An 18,493-nucleotide genomic window follows, 5' to 3' on the forward strand; every position below is an offset into this window, starting at 1 on the left:
TACTGGTTAAAATGATGATTTGACTAAACCCCATATTTGTCTTCGAGGACTGCTTCCCCTATTGCCATTTTTCCTGCGCTCTTTGATTCTCATCCAGTTTAGTACTGCTGCATCCCTCAAAAATTCTTTGACCTGATCTAGTGATGGCTTCATAACCTTTTTTTTTTTTACAATTTATTGATATGGCAGTTTATTTTTATTATTATTATTTTTTAACCAAATTGCTAAAGTGTTCATTAATTAGAATGCTATTATTATTATTATTATACATAATTGATTTGATGATGCAAAGGGTGTTCACACCACAAGTTCACAACCTTGCAGACGCGGCGGCAGCAATAAGGCAAGATAGCAAAGATGCTTTATAAGATTAAGTTTTGTTAAATGAATTAGTAGGATTTTTTTATTTATACAAGTATTTTTAGCAAACCCAATTTGATAATACCACTCCTACTGCCACTAATAACATTATTTTACAAGAGAAGAGAATGAACCAGAGGTTCAGGCTGAAGGCATGTAAGTGTCATCCTCCAAGAATGCTTCAAAATCAATCATTTCATCATTATAATCAGCCGTTTCTTCTGAACTGCTTGGAACTCCATCACCCACAACCTGCAAAATCAACAGAGTGTACAGAAAGACTTTGAATATAAAACAGATTAGAAGAGGTATATTACAATATACCAACAAACTCCATCCTATTTTAGTGATCCATTGTAGATGAGCTCCCAAGTCAACAACATGCTGAGCGCCTACTACTATAGGGTAACAAGTGATATTACATTTTCAGGGTTAATGGCATATATAGTCAACACAAGCATTGAATAACAAGTACTTCAATATTTTGAGATTCTAGATAATATTTTTCCAGCTTAGAGTTCAACCTAGTCCATCCATCCTAGGTTCTCACTGGACTAATAAGTACTAATCTAACCAAAAGAATGTGAACAGGAGGCATTGCAAAACTCACTATGCTAAAAGTCCCCATGGACTGATAAAATGAGTTGATCCAGAACTATTACAGTTAAAAGAAACACAGATTATGTTCCAAAAGGAAACACAATGGAAAGATATTGTTACGTGAAAGATTGAGAAGAAAAAATTCAGAGAAAGAAAGGAGAAAATCAAAATAATAAAGTACCTTGGATCCCTGAATATCAGTCACAACGTTCAGCAGCCTACGATATTGATCTCTTGCATCTGGATACTGAGCCATGGACTTCACCCTAGCAAGCGCTTTTTGCAGCCTCTGCTCAGTTTGCTTTCTACCTTCTTTCAGGAAATCATAGTCATCCTCTGAAGATTTATCTTGCATTCTGTGGCCCTCGGTAAGTGCTTCAGATTTAAATCCACGCAAACCACTTCCTTTTCGTCTCCAACGCAAAATAATCTTCTCTATAATTCCCACCGACCAGGTAAACTTTTTATAGTTCTTCCTGACCTGGTGGCCTCTTACATGGGCCTTTCATAATGAAAGCTAATAGTTAGATTTCATGAACAGGGCTCAACTGAGGGAAAAAGATAGTAAAATAAATACAAGGAAGAATAACTGCTAAGAGTAAAACAGGAGCCAATAAATCAAGCATACATAAGCAATAATGGCAATGCACCTGAATTTTAACAATTCGCTGCCTGATTATCAAAAATTCTCTTCTACCCTTCCAGCTGCGGAACTTATTTTGGATCCGTACTGCAGCAGCATGCACAGGCAGATCATGTAGTCTTGATTTGTTTGTCTTAAGAGCAAGAAGTGAAAGAGCTTGTTCATCTGACATTCCAAATGTATCATCACCATACTCTTTTAACTGCTTTTTATTAAAGGACTCCACCCTGAAAACTTGATAAATACGAGCAAAAGTTTGGGTGGCATTACAGACAGCAGCTAGTGAATCCTTCAATGATAATCCATATGGTAAATCCCCATCACTGACTGGAGTTGCACTTCGTTCTGAAACTTTTTGCACTGCTTTAGCCCCAGAAATCTCTGCCGCATCACCTTCCCCGGTGTCCAACTTAAGAGATGAAAGGTGGGTACTCAGATGAGATTCTGCAAGATAACCAGCAATTCCTTTGTGTCCATTGGCAGAAGCTAGGTCAGCAGCTGTTCTGCCTGAAGGATATTTGGGACTTGGATCAGTTAATGCACCAGGAGCCGCACCAAGAGAGACAAGGGAAGCAACCGTTCGCTCTCTGATAAAGAAAGTTCAAACAAGAAGTTAACAGGAAGGAGAAGAAAAGGAAAAAGTTAAAAGTGATCATTAGAATTTGACAAGAAGTTCAAGGGAACAATTGCTGTTCAGGTGTATCCTGGTCAGGTAAGCCATTCATCAACCTAAACCAGGTTTATATGGAATTTAATTTTCCTCTCATAGAGAAGGTTTTCTTGACATACATAGTTTTCCTGCAATATCTACACATGAAATAAGTGCTTTTCCCTTCTCCTATGAGATTCAGCCTAGAATGTAGTGCCTTCTACACCGGAAGCAGAGGAAAGAATAGGCTAAGGCAAAGCCTACTACAAAGAAGCAAGAAAGAAATCTTAAGTGCTCACCTGCCACAAAATGCCGCCCAATGAAGTGCAGTCCATCCATTCACATCACGGAAATTGACACTAACACCTGCAATAATTGTTGGTTCTAGGGCCCAATCATAGCCAAGAGCAGCTGCAAAATGCAGTACACCTTGGCCATCCTCATCTACAACAGAAGGGCCTTTTCCATCTTCTGCTGCTTTCTGCAGGAGCCATACATGCAACTTCTCTTTCAGTAGCTTTTCAAGAAGCTTGTCCTGTACTTTTTCAGGAGAGAAATCCTTCTCAGAAGCAAGCTTTAACATTTGATCCCATTCATCATTGTCCCCTTCTAGCAATGAACTGATTTTACTGCTTACTTGGGATTTCTCACTTCCAATGACAGAATCAGTAGACAGAGGGCCGGCAGAGGTCAAAGACAAAAAATTTTTAAATCGCATAAGAAGTTCATCATTTGTGTTGTCACTATAATCTATAATATCCACATCTTTAATAAGGCTGACTCGGTACTCAAATTCTCGCACTTCACTACACGCTACCCTATTGGAACAAGTCACATAAAAAGGAACCCTTGCAGCCTTATGTACTGGAGTATGACATCGTATAACACCGTCTGCTATAACCTCAGCTGGAACTTCCACTTCCCCAAACATACAGGACCACTTGCAATTTTCTATTTCTTGTTGACTCTTCAAGAACCTTCCAGTAATCAGGACCTGTATAGGTTTTGGGGGAAGAAAAAAAAAAAACCAGACCAAGTGAAATGATAAATAAGACGACAAACAGATGACGAATTTGAAAGCTTAGTTGATATAACTGCATTACAGAAGAAAGATTAAATCCTAGAATACCTTAACTTTTGAGCCCTCGTATGCCCAATTTGGTGAGAAATCAATAATACTGAAAAGCTGGTCCTGGGATAGAGAGGGACCAAGAGTATAGTTATCCAAGTGCACTTGAGGAGAAATATTGGACTCATCAGCCCTATTTTCACTTTCAACAGTATCCCAATAGACCTCAGAACTGGACTGCGTATGTGACTCATTTACGTCTCCAAGTTCCTTGCTCATCCATCGGTTGAAACTGTCAAGCTTCTTCAGATTTTCTTCCCTTAGAGAGCCATCTAACTGAGTTTTCTTTATAGTGAAAGAGGAGTTGGGTTTTCCCTCTAGGGCCATATTGATCTCTGGATTTGATTTCAGATAATATCCATGATCTGCATCTGAAAGCTGTACTTGAAGGTTACTTTGAATAGGATCATTTTCTAGCTTATCAGTCTTTGGAAGGAAAGGCTCCCGAGAATTGAGTAGTTTGACCCAATTACCATCTTGTTCATTAAACCTAGAAGTGACACCATACACTGATTCTGCATGCACATTCTGATCCAAGTGCCATTTGCCTTCAGAAGCCTGAACACAAATAGTTGGATTTGACAAGAAAACTGCTTATGGCCCTATAAACTCTTAAACCAACATATAAAGAATTATTTACTATGCTAGATAGTAAAAATGGAACTACCGCATGTACAACACAAATTTAGGAATTTAAGTCACCAGCAAGAAACTTTCAGTCTGCAATTACAACTTGATTATTAACTAATAGCAGCTACACCCTTGCCTCAATGTCATATATTCCGAAAGAGACACATAGTAAAGACTTAAAGATTATAAGATTTTCACATAATCAACCTCAGCATGTTTAAACTTGAGTAAATTGGGAAGCATAACAACCAAATGATTCAATTTTGTAATAGACAAGATACCGATGCCAAATTTTAATATGCATCATTATCTATTCTTTGATAAATTTTACTATGACAGATCCTAAAAATTGATGCAGGAAGTGCAAAGTAGTATTCATTTTTGATAGCTAAAACAATATATATATATATATATATATATAATTCGGTTTTTTTCAATTTTGGAGTCAATTGTAATTTTCTGTCAATTTCTTTTTTCTTTCTATTCTAGTAGTTAATTAGGTTATTAGTATTTTATTTTATTAGGATTTCCCAAGTCAATTAGAATTAGGGTTTCTTATGTCAGTTAAAATTAGTGTTTAGTAACCTATATAAGCAAAGAATTATACTCCTATGAAGGGGGATTATTTTGATGAATAAAATTGAAATTGTCACAATAGTTTGGTGGCGACGCTAGCCAACCCTTGGTGTTGACTCCTAGGTTTTCTATCTTTATTTTCCTTGTTCTTTAATTTCTGTTGCATTGTTTTGGTTTGTCCTGTGTCAAAAATGTACCGGCAAAATCAGTATTACTTGCATTGACAACAATTTGTTGTTGGAAGTATCTAAAAAGAAAGAACCTAGAAAATGTCGTCAATAAATATATTATAATCATAATATTCCAAGCAATAACGCAAAATGCATCATACCATATTTCAATTGAAACTCCCTTATCCAGCTTGTAACATAAAATAAAATGATTTTCTAAACATGCTACGATCCTCAAAAACTACCATGATGAATTGCTAACCATTTCAACACTATTTTAGCAAAAACAAACAAACATTATACCAATGCTACATAATATATTGCTTACAACAAGTGGGGGAGTGGGGTTCAAACCTAGGTTCTCTCCATGAGGGAGACCAGGCATTAGCTCTTGGCACACACTATAAATAGTAAATAACTCTGTACCTGCCATTCTTTTTGGGCCTGAGAGTGACTTCCAATCTCCCGCTTCTCACCTAAGTTGCTAGTGAAATGCTGCCCCAGTATTGGGTTTTCTTGTTTAGAAAGGACTCCAGTGGTATCAGGTTTTGTTTCCAAAAATGATGGCTCAAAAGTCACAGCTTGAGTGCCAGAAGTATTATTTCCCAAGACATCCTCCCACAATGGAAAATCAAGGATTTTTAGTGCAGCATTGTTGCCGTCTTTCGCCTTATCTGCTTGAGTAAGTGAAGCAAAATCCACTCCTGATATGGTTGAAAATTTTCCTTGATAATCATCTGTTAATTGTTTAGAGTATTACAATGAAATTCATATGCCATGTCAGATTAAAATCAGGGATATTAATATTCCTTTATATATTAGTGATGCAAAATAGATTGAAAAATAAAAGCAAACAACTTCACCTGAAATTGGTCCAGGAAAATAAGGATCAGTGAGTTCGGCATTAATCTTCTCCACCATGGGCTGTTGTAATTCAAAGAGAGAATGGAATCCAGAACTTGTTTGGTAATTGCAGGCTGCACATATCACATTGAGTTGCAGAAATGTAATTAAACAATATTTAGAACATGCTGAAAATGAACAATCATGGGATAGATCATCCTCAAACATGTATAGAATCTTCTTTGTGAAGTAACATTAGCAGCTTATAGTTAAAACAAAAACTGAGGCATAAAAACAACAAACCTACCTGATTCAGCATCCTCATATTCTGATGCCTGAGCACTACTGTTGAGGCTTGTTGTATCTGTATTTTGTGAAGTTATTTGGTTATTATTCGGATGAAAGCAAGAGGACCCAGAGCTATCTATCTCAGAATTGGGTTCAGTTTCTTGGGAATAGGGAACAGCTTCTTCAGTCTCTTTAATGCGGTTACAACTTGCCCTATTTCCCTGATCAAGTTGGAAAACATTGAAAGAATATAAACTCAATGTACAAATATTTTTAATGTAAATAAAGATTTAAGGAATAGTACACAAAACCCCCTACAGAAATATGGAACCCCCTGAAGTTTTGAGTTTTAACACTTAACCCCCCTGGGCATTTTTAGTATAACACAAAAACCCCTACGGTATTGTTTTATGTGAAAATGTAACTAAGTTACACTCAAAACCTTAAAGGGATTCCGTGTTTTAAGGGAAAACAATAGGAGGGTTTTGTATATATTTCCCAAAATTTTAATATGGAACAGAAGTAATTAGGAGATTAAAATCTGTTTCCAAACAATCTACAAGGGGCATCAAAGCTGAACTTAAGTAATAACAAGCATACAACACAAAAAATAGCAAATATGACTAAAACTGCATGAGCATCGTATAGGCAGAGGAAGTGCCATTAGAGATAGAGCTCATTGGCAACCAAGGTTCAAAATATTATTTGGTATTACCTATAAACCTCTTGTTATTGAAAAGCTAAGAGTCACTAATAGTGAAAGTTTAAAAAATAACACCATACCACACAAATACCACAACCACCACCATGGATCAAAGAAGCTGTGTAATGGGAAAGGTTAGATTATATCTTTCTTAGAAGAATCATTTAAATACTAGGGAGATAGTGAAGTTAATAATGTCACAAAGGACTATATTCACAGTTTACCCATTTTTGACTTTACGGGTATACAAAATAAAGGGTAAAAAAAATGAGTTACCTTTACTTCCCGATAGTGGACAAGCACTATGTGTGAGAGCTCCCTGCAGTTGTAGTGAATTAGGTAAGCAACAGAAGAGAAACCCAAACCAAAAGCCATTTCAAATATAGAAACTATAAGAAACAGAAGTGGCAATTATTTATGCAAGCCTGATGGCATTTTGAATCAATAAGAATACCGGTGGCACAAGACTGGTTGATAACTAGAAGTGGAAATATTGTGAATTCATTCACATGCCTTTAAGCTGAAGACCATTGATATAAATCCATGTTGGGGGAAAAGTAGAGAAAACTGAAAAGATAGAAAATAAATAGTAACATGGCTAGAGGCTTGGCAATACTAGAATAGCTTCTCTGGATTTTGCAACAAATGAGTGGAAAGCCAAAAGGAAAAACAGAAAACAAAGAGGAAAATTGTTGATTGTCAATTGTCGTAGTCAAAATTTGTTAACTGTGTCTGGACTCAATACAGATTGTAGGATTTCTTGAGTATTTTTTTTTTCTCCAAGTGTCAGGAAGACAGCCTTTCTTGTTTCCTACTTTTAGAGAGCACAGAGGATTTCTAGGGTGGAGATCATGTTGTTTTTGCATCTCGTCCTCTTGCAGCTTCCAATGTTTTGACTTCCCCTTGCATGTGAAGAAGAATCCAATTTGCTGCTCAAAGCACAGCTTCTAGTTATGTCCATGGGTTTTTTCAGAAACTGTGGTTGATTTTGGTAGTAGTTGGTTCTCTAATTTATTAGGAATTTTTACAATTTTGCTTAATTTCCAGCTTTACTTTATTAGTGTTTTGATTTATTATGAGTGATTTGGAGCCTAGTTAATTGGAAATGGAAACAATCCACTAGATGTTAAGTTTGTATACTTGCACAATCAGAGGGTCTAATGGTGATTTTATTTGAAGCAAACAATTGATTTTGACTTTCTTATTACTCACTTGATTTCTCTACTTGCACATCCTTTTTCCATCCTAAATGGCATTAGACATAAAAAGAGAAAAGGAAAAAATAGTTATCATGGAAGCAGGTATAGTGTGTCTGCTTGTGTTTTATGTGTACGTGTGTTATGAGAGAGAAACGGAGTAGAGTAGAGTAGAGTAGAGTAAAGTTAGCCGGAAATTAGCCTCAATCCAAACAAGCCAAAAGAGAGTACAGCAGCGAACCTTACAATTTTTTGTTCACTGAATAAGCAATTCATTGCAAGGCCAGAAAAAGAATAACAAAAAAAATCCTCATCCGAAACCCCCAAATTAGGAAAAATTTTCTCAAAATAAATGCAACAAACAGTTCTATAAATTTTATAAAAATAAACTTTGGTCTCTCAATGATTAATACTAATGTCAGAGTTTAAACATAAGCCAAAAAGTGTGAAACTAAAACAAGCCATAATATTCTAAGATCAATTGAGTGAACATTCCATTATCTTTTAAGTATTCATCAAAAAGCAGAACAAAGAAGATTAATTATTACATCATCTAGTTTGTTACGAGACACAGATAATTACATACAGAAGATAGACCGATAGAGCAAAATGCTAAAATTCAAACAAAAAATTTTGCTTAACACCACGCAAATAACTCTTCAGATACTCACTCTTCGAGTAACCAATAACTGCGTCTTTGAAAATTTTCATTGTCTTCTCCATGGGCATAGTAGCAGTGCAACACATCAATGCTTCCAGCCTGTAAGGAAGTACAATTTTCTCTACACAGTTAATCAGGAAACACAAAGAATCCTTTAACATATATCACACCCTAAATGTGAATGAACCATAACCCTAAGATTTAGCAAACAGCAAACAAAACCATGATGTCTAGTGCCTACCTTGAGCCTCTCATGAGCTTCCTTTACTGTCTTTCCATCCTTTTTCTTCCTCCAATTATGGCCATCTTTTCTGAAGTATCTCAGAACCTTCCGATCGAAAAGAAAAAGTGAACCATCTGAAATTGGAAATACATGTTATGTGAATATATGTTCTAAAGTATACTTCAAAAAAATTAAGAAAAAAAAGTGTTCGAAAAGTGCCTTTTTTTTTTTAGTAGGCCTTAAAATGTACCTAAAACTACAATTAAAAAAAATGTTGATTTTTATGAGCTAACATAATCTACGTTGTAATCATGGAAGATACCATCAAGTAAAGCTTGAGATTAGCAGAAGAACACCCATATAAGCAATTAAATCAAACATCCACACAAGACAACAAAATTTAACATAATTCGAGACTCCATGCCTACATCCATGTCATGCCAATCAAAATCTATTATCATCAATAAGGTTTACTATTGAAGGAATGCAATGCCTGAAAATTTGAGGACATTGAGAGACCTATATAATTGTTGAAGTCTTTGCTAGCTAAGACTTTATTTGAGTGGTATCGTATTTGGGGTTTTATGCATTGTATTTCCATGTCTAATTTCCTTATTTCTGTTAGCTCTTCCAATTGATTTGATTGTATTCGTTTCAAGTGCAGTGAGTTTACTATTGTAAATACATTGTACTTTTCCTATCAATAAACCTGTCAAAAAAAAATCAATAAGGATTAGTATTTTTTTTTTTTTTTTTTTGATAAGTATCAACAAGGATTGCTAATACTTGACTAACATTCACAAACCACGTCATAAACTTAAACACAAACCCTCGCCTACATAAACCAACCCTCCCATTACACCAAAGTCAAGACTCAATCCCAACTCACAAACTTAATACCATCACGAACTCAAAACTTATTGCACTTAAATTACACACAACTCACATAGGCAAGCATTTTCACCCCCAAAAGCTACTATGCATCTTTTAGCTTCCAAAGAATACCACATTATGCATATGTTTCAATGCAGCATATTTTTTCCACAATAGCAAGGCCTATATATAAAGATCCATTGTGATTATTACTCTCTTCTTAGAAATATGAAATTACAACCCTTATATAGGAATGATTGAACCTCCTTCATTCCCTACTTTTCAATGAGGAATTCCAAAATTTGGAATTTGAGATAATTTGCATTGTTCAACATGTGCTTCTGGCTCTCTAAAACACCCATATAGGCAACAAAGGAGCCTCAAGTTCATTAAAAAAACCTGGAAAATAGAGGGAACTAAATTATAAGTGATGAGGAGATATCACCTTGGGGAGACTCAAATTGAGATACTAATATAACATATAGTAACACCATTTAACCCAAAAAATGTAAGTCAATGGGTTTGGGCCAAATTATATTATATTAACCACTCACTCTTATTATTATGTGAGATTCACTACTTAACTAATCACACAACTCACACATGAATATTACAGCTCTGTTTGGATAGCTTTTTTTTGCTAGCTTATTTTACTATTCAGCTTATTTTTGTTACTATTCATAGGCCCCATTGCACTTTTTGATACTATTCATGGGTCTCACCGTACTATTTCAGCTAACTTTTACCCTTATCTACAGTAGTTTCAACAAAAAGTTTTCATTTTCAGTAAAATAAGTGGATCCCAAACAGACCCTACAACTCCCTTCTAGCAAATCACTTATGGTAACAAGTTGGTCAGTCTCTCTCTTGAACGGAAGCCTTTTTCTTAACAGTCCAGGTGCCTTGCGTTACCATCAAGTCTAATGCAATAGAGTGTCATTTACTTAATTTTGGGTGGAGCGAACCTAACAGTCTTCCTTGCACAACTATGGGAGCCATTGACATGCACAATCACCTTGACTCAACACTAGTAGAGCCTTTTACTCAATCATGGCTAGAGATAACATGGGAGTCTTTCATTCTACTTGCTGGGACCCACTAACAAACACTAGCCCAATCAAACCATCAGCTTTAATACCACTTGTTGAGGAGACTCAAATTGGGAAGTTAATATAACATAGAGAGACGTCACTTAACCCAAAAGCTTTAGCCAATTTTATGTATATTAACTACTCACTCTTGTCATTATTATCCAATGCGGTACTTCACTACTTAACTAATCGCACAACTCACACATGAATATTTCAACAATAAGGATAACTAAGAAGAGAGATATTTCAACAACAACAGGATGTTCTGAACAAGCCATAAGAACTTAAAGGTGAAACAAATAAATAATGTGCTGCAATTCTTTCAAAACTGAACAAGTGAAACGAGAAACAAACTCCAAAGGAATGAATGAGAAATCACAAATCAACACCATACTTCAGGCCTAGGTCTAAAACCAGCATTTATCATGATAGGTTTTTTCAAGACTATGGCTTACACATGTCAAATAAACAAATAAGTTGTGAAAATTATGTCTAAAGTAAATACATTTCCAATTTTAATTGTTATAGGCGATAGGCAATTAGGAAATTGTTAATAAAATGTACACCGTAGATGATACTGCAGAATATGAGTTGATAGAAGGAAACCAATTTGCATATCTCAGACTTATTTAATCTATATACTGACAGTGTGGGAGGGTAATATTAGTTTCGATTTAATTGTTGATTGAGTAATGCTGAGATATGTGAGAAGATCATGAAAGAAAGTTTACAAAACTACCCATCATGCTAAGACACTTTTATTTTTTGGGTGGAAGGGGGGTGGAAGTGGTGGGGCTAGAATAGTAAGGAAAGTTCACCAAATTAGCATGATGGCATCACATGTTACCGTAGTTCAGATAAGTGATTAGGCTCACAAATATAGAATTATAATCACTTAAAGCAGTTGCAAAAGGAACCTGATCTCAGCTACCAAAAAAGGGACTTTTTTTTTTTTTTGCAGTCCACAGGATCACGCAAATAGATGCAGAAACAGGAGGTTAAAGCTTATGTAAAACTCTCCAGAGGACTATCATTGTTTATATATAAATCCTGTAATAAATTGCTTATCCAAAAAAAAAATATATATATATATATATCTCTAGAGGACTTCCCAAAAAATAAGAAAAATGTAAAGTTCTTCCAGACCAAGCCAATAATGTTATCAAGATAGCTATAGTTATTTAGTATAAGTAATTTCTCAAAATTATTATGTGCGATATCAAACAAATCCACTGCAGTTAAGAAGAGAAAATGTATTTCTAATTCAACAATAGGGCATTCTGAACAAGCCACAAGAACTTGGATGTGGAACAAATCAACAATGCTTCAATTCTTTCAGAACTTAACAAGTGAAAGAAGAAACAAAATCCCAAGGAATGATTAACCACAAATCAATACCATATGTAGTAGAATCAATTCAAACAATTTTATTTATTTATTTGTTGAGCAATGAGATGCCACATAGCTTAGGAAGTAAAGCCTGTGCCAACATATTTCAGGACTGGATCTGAAACCAGCATTCACCATAAAGGTTTCAGGAAGACTATCAGTTACACACATCCCAAAAAAAAAATCATAAGTTGGGAAAAGAAGAATGAGAAAATTGTTGTAATCAACGATTTTAATTGTTGGTTTCAGATCCCATAAAGGTCTGAAACCAGCATCTCAATTTTAATTGTTGTAATCAACGAGAAAATTGGACATAGTAAGTAGCAGAAGAATGAGAAAATAGATTTCATTCATATGAAGTCCGCAACAGAATGGTCCAGAGAAACTGATAACTATAGGGATGAAACATATAGTATAAGTTTTATCAGAGAATGTGATACCAAAGAACTGATTAGCCTGACAAATGTTGAGGAATTATCATCAATTAAACCAGTTGCAACAGAAACTTGATCTCAGCTATATAACAGCGAGGGGTATGAAATAAGAAAATCAAAAGGTTCATCCAGAAATCTGAGTCAATAATATCAATGAGATAGCTGTCTATATCTGGTAGAAGTAACTTCTAACTATCGTTCCTGATATCAAACAAAAGCAATGCAGTTAAGGGTCATACTTGGTGGCATGTTCGCAGGTTCTGGAGCAATACGAAAGTTCTTATAGTTTCGAAGAATTTCACAAATTTCTGCTGGACGTAGCCATCGACTTTGTGCTTCTATGAGTATTTGCTCAATATCTGCATTCCACCAAATTATAGCCATCAAAAAACTGTATTGTTAATTGTATCCTTGGGAAACATCAAAGTATGGCCGGCTTCAAACTAACAAGTATAAATACTTTTACACAAATAGTTACTTAAACCATCAAATCAATACCAATGCATCTTCCATTTATATCAAAATAACTAATCTACGGCCTTGTAAGAAAGGGTCAAAACTTTCAAGGACTACTATAACATGTGTAAACTGCTTCCCTAGCATAGTGCTAGTGCCAAAGAAAAATCTTCAATCCACGTATGCAGAGTATATGCACGTCCATTATTCAGCAGGAATTTTAAATGAGCAAGTGACTGAAAATTTTTTGAATCTAAGTTGGGGTATGGACATTCATTTATAGATTATTTAAGCAGATAGACAACTCATCTCCTCCTCAAAATTTAACTCCTTTTTACTACAAAAAAATACTCGTCATTTAGTATAAAAGATTAGTTTCTGATCACAATCGCGTCATCTGCACGGTTCCAACTTAGTGTCTTTCACCGTGGACAACCCAATCAAGACTAAACTAGTTCAAGATTATCTCTAAACTCAGATAGCTCAGTATTGAGCATTGCTCTAGCATTGATAATTAGCCGCGCCATAAAATTTTGGAACTTAAATTGGTTATTGTTGCTCTAGCATTGATAAGTAACACTCCCTTGTTATCAAGTGCAGACAAGTGGAAACTATCACACTACACAGATTTAACCCCGAATAAATCTCAACTCATTAATAAACCCAGCACATGACTACTACAGTACCACCTATAAATCGTTAGCAATCGAAATTCGAAATCTAAAATCTAAAAGTTCCCCAAAACACCAAAGTACAAGCATTTCACTAGTGAATCACATAATAACAAGCAAAACCCATGAAAAGTATACATCAAATAAAATCAAAACAAAAACAAAAACACTTAAAACCCCACAATTCTACTTTGGGGGGAAAAAAAAACCCACCTAGTTGGTTTCCAAGAACGTAGCGCCTGCTTTCCGCCATGAACTCCTTCTGGGTCACTCAGCCTCAACTCATTACACACAAAAAACCAGTCTTCACAAACACTACTATTTCTAACAGATACACAACTCTTTGAATTGAAAAGGGGATAAGGTATATGTATAAAAAGTAGTTTGTCTGATTTGAAGAGGGGATAAAGGGTTGAATTGAAAAGAGAAAGCGTGTTTGTGTTTGATTGACAAAAGATTGTGTCAACAATTTTGACAAAGTTTAAGATTCTAGTAGAGAAGTGTGAGAGAGATAGAGAGACAGATTTGAGAGAGCATAGAATTTTTAGAAAGGAACCTACGGAGGAAATAGGAGTTGGCAGCCGAAGTGGAATTCATACTGTACTATAATAAATTATAAAAAGAGTAAAAACAACAACACAAACAAAACAAGTTCCATATTTCGTACATGTGAAAATTGTATATAGTTCAGTTCAGTAGATAAAAAGAGAAAAAAAGAAAAAAGAAAAACAAGATAAAAAAGAAAGTAAAGTCAATGTGACAACGTCTTTTCCGGTCTTCTTGACGTGAAACCCGGGCTGGATATTGCCAGGTAATGCGAAAAAAAAATATCTACTTTACGCGTTTTAATGCCCTTAAACGTTTTTTTTTTTTTGAGAAACACCCTTAAACTTTGTGGCCCTTGTGGGCATACACTACTCACCACTGCAGTAGTACACTGTTTGTTTGCGTAGTTTAAACCATTGTTTTTATTGTGTAGATAAATATCAGACGTATGTTCAAAACACTTTTTATTTATATGTATTTTTTATAATATTTAAATAATATTATTAGAATAAAATTATCAAACAAGTCCTTAATTTTTGAAAATTATAAATGATTGTGATAAGGGGTGCCTTTAAAGTATTTGTTTTTTTTTTATCATTTAGACATATTTTAATATCATTTTCATGAAAAGTATAAAAAGAAGTATTATATCTATAATATATTCACAATATTTTCACAATAAATTCTAGGTAATAAATTTTTACTTGTTTTAATTTAAATCTACAACTTAAATTACATTTTTATTTACACATAACAGACTATAACAACTTGTCACTTAGTATTTTCCAAATTGTTGTGGACATAATATTTTTCATATATAAAGAGTTACAAAAAATTAATATTGTTTTCCATAAAACATTTCTTATTGTTAAACTAATATACTTAATGCATTTGTTAATTTTTCTCAACTATAAAATTGTCCAAAGTAGCCTAGGATGCTGTGATCATGGTAACGGATGGCTCACTAATCACTATTGTCAAAAGTGGTATTGATATTTATAATTTAAAAAAAGAAAAGAAAAGAAAAAAGTTAAATTACTCCTTTTTACCATTACTTTTCACCCAAAATATAACGCCCCAAACTTTTTGATTTTACATTACCATGCCATTTTGAGAGATTTGATACAATGTTTACTCTGTTGACTCTTTTTGACTCAATTTAATGACATGACGAAAAAAAGATGTAATCTTTCTCGAAAGGTTAAATCACGTGAAAAACACGTGACCTTTGAACCCACAACACTAGTTGAAATCCAAAAGAATATATATATATGTAGGGAATTTAACCAAAAAAATTCCCAATTTGTGAGAAACAAAACAAATAGAAAAAACACACGCCAAAAAAAATAATCACACGCACAAGACAATATTTACGTGGTTAGGCAATTTACCTATGTCCACGGAGTTGCAAGGATTTCACTATTATCAGAGAAAAATACAATAGTGCACAAGAACACTCTCAAGAAACCCAAATCCCAATTACACCCTAGCACTCTCTCACATAAAAAATAAGAATAGAAGCTGACTGCATCTCTTTTCTCTATTTTCTCTCATGCGGCTGCTCACTAGGTTAATTAGAATTTCTCTCTAATCAATTCTCTGCAATATAGCCGCATATAATAAAGCACATATATATATGTTACTTTATGAAAGTTGGCTGAGTGGGATTCCTTTTTCAACTTGTATTAGGTCACTTTTATGGCCGGATTGGGCTTGGTTGGGCCTTATGGGCTTGTGGCAAAATTCAAGCCACACTAACAAATCTCCACCTTGGCTTGAATTAATCAAGTTTCATGAGCAAACTCCTCCATCAGCTCCACCTTAGCCCTTAAGGGCTCACAAGCTGCAAACATTAGCCACAATCCTCCATAACACAATCCCTCATCCCTGCAACTCATCCTCCTGTCCTCAAGCTAGAAGACCAATTGAAGCTGCGCACAGCTTCAACTTCTCAATAGTGACACCCTTAGTCAACATGCCTGCCGAGTTCTTAGATCCACAAATCTTCTCAAGCATTACCAGCTTATCTTCAACAAGGTAACGGATAAAGTGGTATTTTGTCTGTATGTGTTTCGACTTTGAATGAAAAGCCAAATTCTTGGCAAGAAAGATTGCACTCTGACTATCACTGTGTAGAATGTCCATCTCCTGCTTTTTACCCAATTCATCTAAGAAACCATGTAGCCAAATCATCTCCTTTCCAGCTTCAGTTGCTGCAACATACTCAGCTTCTGTACTAGACAAAGTAACAATCTTCTGTAGATTTGAAGCCCATGATATTGCTGTACCACCCAGAGTAAAAACAAACCCTGTAGTACTCTTTCTACTGTCAATATCACCAGCAAAATCAGCATCTACATAACCCTGCAGTTTCAAACTTGCACCTATGAAGCAAAGACATGTATCTGATGAACCCTTCAGATATCTCAGAATCCACTTGACTGCCTCCCAATGCTGCTTTCCAGGCCTACTCATGAATCTGCTCACAACTCCCACTGCATGTGCAGTGTCTGGCCTTGTACACACCATAGCATACATCAAGCTGCCAATAGCTGAGGCATAGGGCACCTTGCTCATGTGGTCCCTTTCTTCTTCTGTCTTCGGTGATTGTTCTTTGCTTAGTTTGAAATGACTACCCAAGGGTGTGCTCACTGGTTTAGCTTCATTCATGTTGAACCTGCTGAGAACTTTCTTCACATACTCTGACTGTGAAAGTTTCAATGTACCATTAGCCTTGTCTCTAATGATTCTCATACCAAGGATTTGCTTTGCAGCTCCCAAATCCTTCATTGCAAACTATTTGGACAATTGCTTATTCAGATTATTAATCTCCTCAATGCTAGACCCTGCAATAAGCATATCATCCACATACAACAGTAATATGACGTAAGAATTGTCAAAAAACTTAACATAGCAACAGTGATTAGCTTCACATCTCTTGAACCCAATTCTATGCATAAAACTGTCAAATTTCTTGTACCACTGTCTTGGAGCTTGTTTTAGGCCATACAGGCTCTTTTTCAGTTTGCATACTAGATTCTCTTGTCCTTGAGCAATGAACCCTTCTGGCTGAATCATGTAAAGGTCTTCCTCCAAGTCACCATGAAGGAATGCTGTCTTCACATCTAACTGCTCAAGATGTAAGTTTTCTGCAGCCACCATTCCCAGTACTAGTCTGATTGTTGACATCTTCACAACTGGAGAAAATATCTCTGTGTAGTCAATGCCTTCCTTCTGCTGGAACCCTTTAACAACTAATCTGGCCTTGTAACGTTTGCTACCATCATGCTCAATCTTTATTCTGTATACCCACTTGTTGTGCAAAGCCTTCTTTCCTACTGGCAATTCAGTCAGTTCCCATGTCTGATTCCCCAACAAGGAATCCATCTCATCCTTCATGGCTAACTCCCACTTGCTTGAATTCTCATCTTGCAAGGCTTCATCATAACACTCTGGCTCACCACCATCAGTCAACAGGAGATAATTTAGAGTGGGTGAATAACGCTGTGGAGGTCTAATGTTCCTGGAAGATCTGCGGACTTCAGCTACAGGTGTACTCAGATCTACCTCTGAATTTACATTCTCTTTATCTTCTTCACCCCTTTTCTGGACAGTACCTTCAGTCAATTCATCTAAGTTGGCAAATTCAGATTTCTTTTGATCTATCTCTGTAACATCTGACACTACAGTTGACCTGTCCTTGTACATAACCTATTCATTAAATATCACATTTCTACTTCTGATGATTTTTCTGTTTTGTTCATCCCAAAACCTATAGCCAAATTTCTCATCACCATAGCCAATGAAAAAACATATTTTAGATCTTGCATCAAGTTTACTACGAGCATCAGAATCAATATGAACATAGGAAACACAACCAAAAACTTTTAAGTGTGAAAACTTTACCTCTTTACCGCTCCAAACCTCCTCAGGAAGTCTGAACTCCATGGGAACTGAAGGTCCTCGGTTTATCTGGTAAGCTGCAGTGCTAACAGCATCAGCCCAAAAAGTTTTTGGTAGTCCAGCATGCAACCTCATACTCCTAGCACGCTCATTGAGAGTTCTGTTCATGCGCTCAGCCACACTATTCTGCTGTGGTGTCCCAGGAATGGTCTTCTCCATCCTAATTCCCTGTGCAGCACGATACTCACTGAACCCTCCATCTATGTACTCTCCTCCATTATCTGACCTCAAACATTTTACTTTCAAACCTGTTTCTGTCTCAACCATGGCCTTCCACTTCTTAAAGGTTTCAAATACATCGGATTTATTTTTCAGAAAATAAACCCATACCTTTCTGCTTGAGTCATCAATGAAAGTGATGTAGTACCTTGAACCTCAAAGGGATGCAACCGGAGAAGG

At 35.6% G+C, this 18,493-nt stretch overlaps 1 protein-coding gene across 1 annotated transcript; it reads right to left on the minus strand.

The window, feature by feature from the left end:
* Window positions 1-339: 339 nt before the first annotated feature.
* On the minus strand, window positions 340-14,256 carry LOC115967831 (calmodulin-binding transcription activator 3-like). The gene is made up of 13 exons (XM_031086980.1): window positions 13,799-14,256; window positions 12,698-12,817; window positions 8,690-8,805; window positions 8,459-8,547; window positions 6,868-6,910; window positions 5,908-6,109; window positions 5,621-5,734; window positions 5,184-5,494; window positions 3,382-3,939; window positions 2,552-3,246; window positions 1,611-2,190; window positions 1,142-1,462; window positions 340-612 (listed from the first exon to the last, which is right to left on the minus strand). The coding sequence occupies exons 1-13, from the start codon at window positions 13,836-13,838 to the stop codon at window positions 502-504; spliced, it is 3,300 nt and encodes a 1,099-aa protein (XP_030942840.1). The 5' UTR covers window positions 13,839-14,256; the 3' UTR covers window positions 340-501.
* Between the last annotated feature and the right edge of the window lie 4,237 nt (window positions 14,257-18,493).

Source organism: Quercus lobata, chromosome 11, assembly GCF_001633185.2.
Source record: "Quercus lobata isolate SW786 chromosome 11, ValleyOak3.0 Primary Assembly, whole genome shotgun sequence".
Lineage (NCBI taxonomy): Eukaryota > Viridiplantae > Streptophyta > Magnoliopsida > Fagales > Fagaceae > Quercus > Quercus lobata.

Coding starts and splice junctions, on each gene's coding strand:
- LOC115967831 (XM_031086980.1), bottom strand. CDS start 13,838: ATGGCGGAAAGCAGGCGCTACGTTCTTGGAAACCAACTAG. Junction 8,548..8,689: donor AAGCTCATGAGAGGCTCAAG/GTAGGCACTAGA, acceptor ACTTCCTTACAG/GCTGGAAGCATTGATGTGTT. Junction 1,463..1,610: donor AGCGAATTGTTAAAATTCAG/GTGCATTGCCAT, acceptor TCATTATGAAAG/GCCCATGTAAGAGGCCACCA.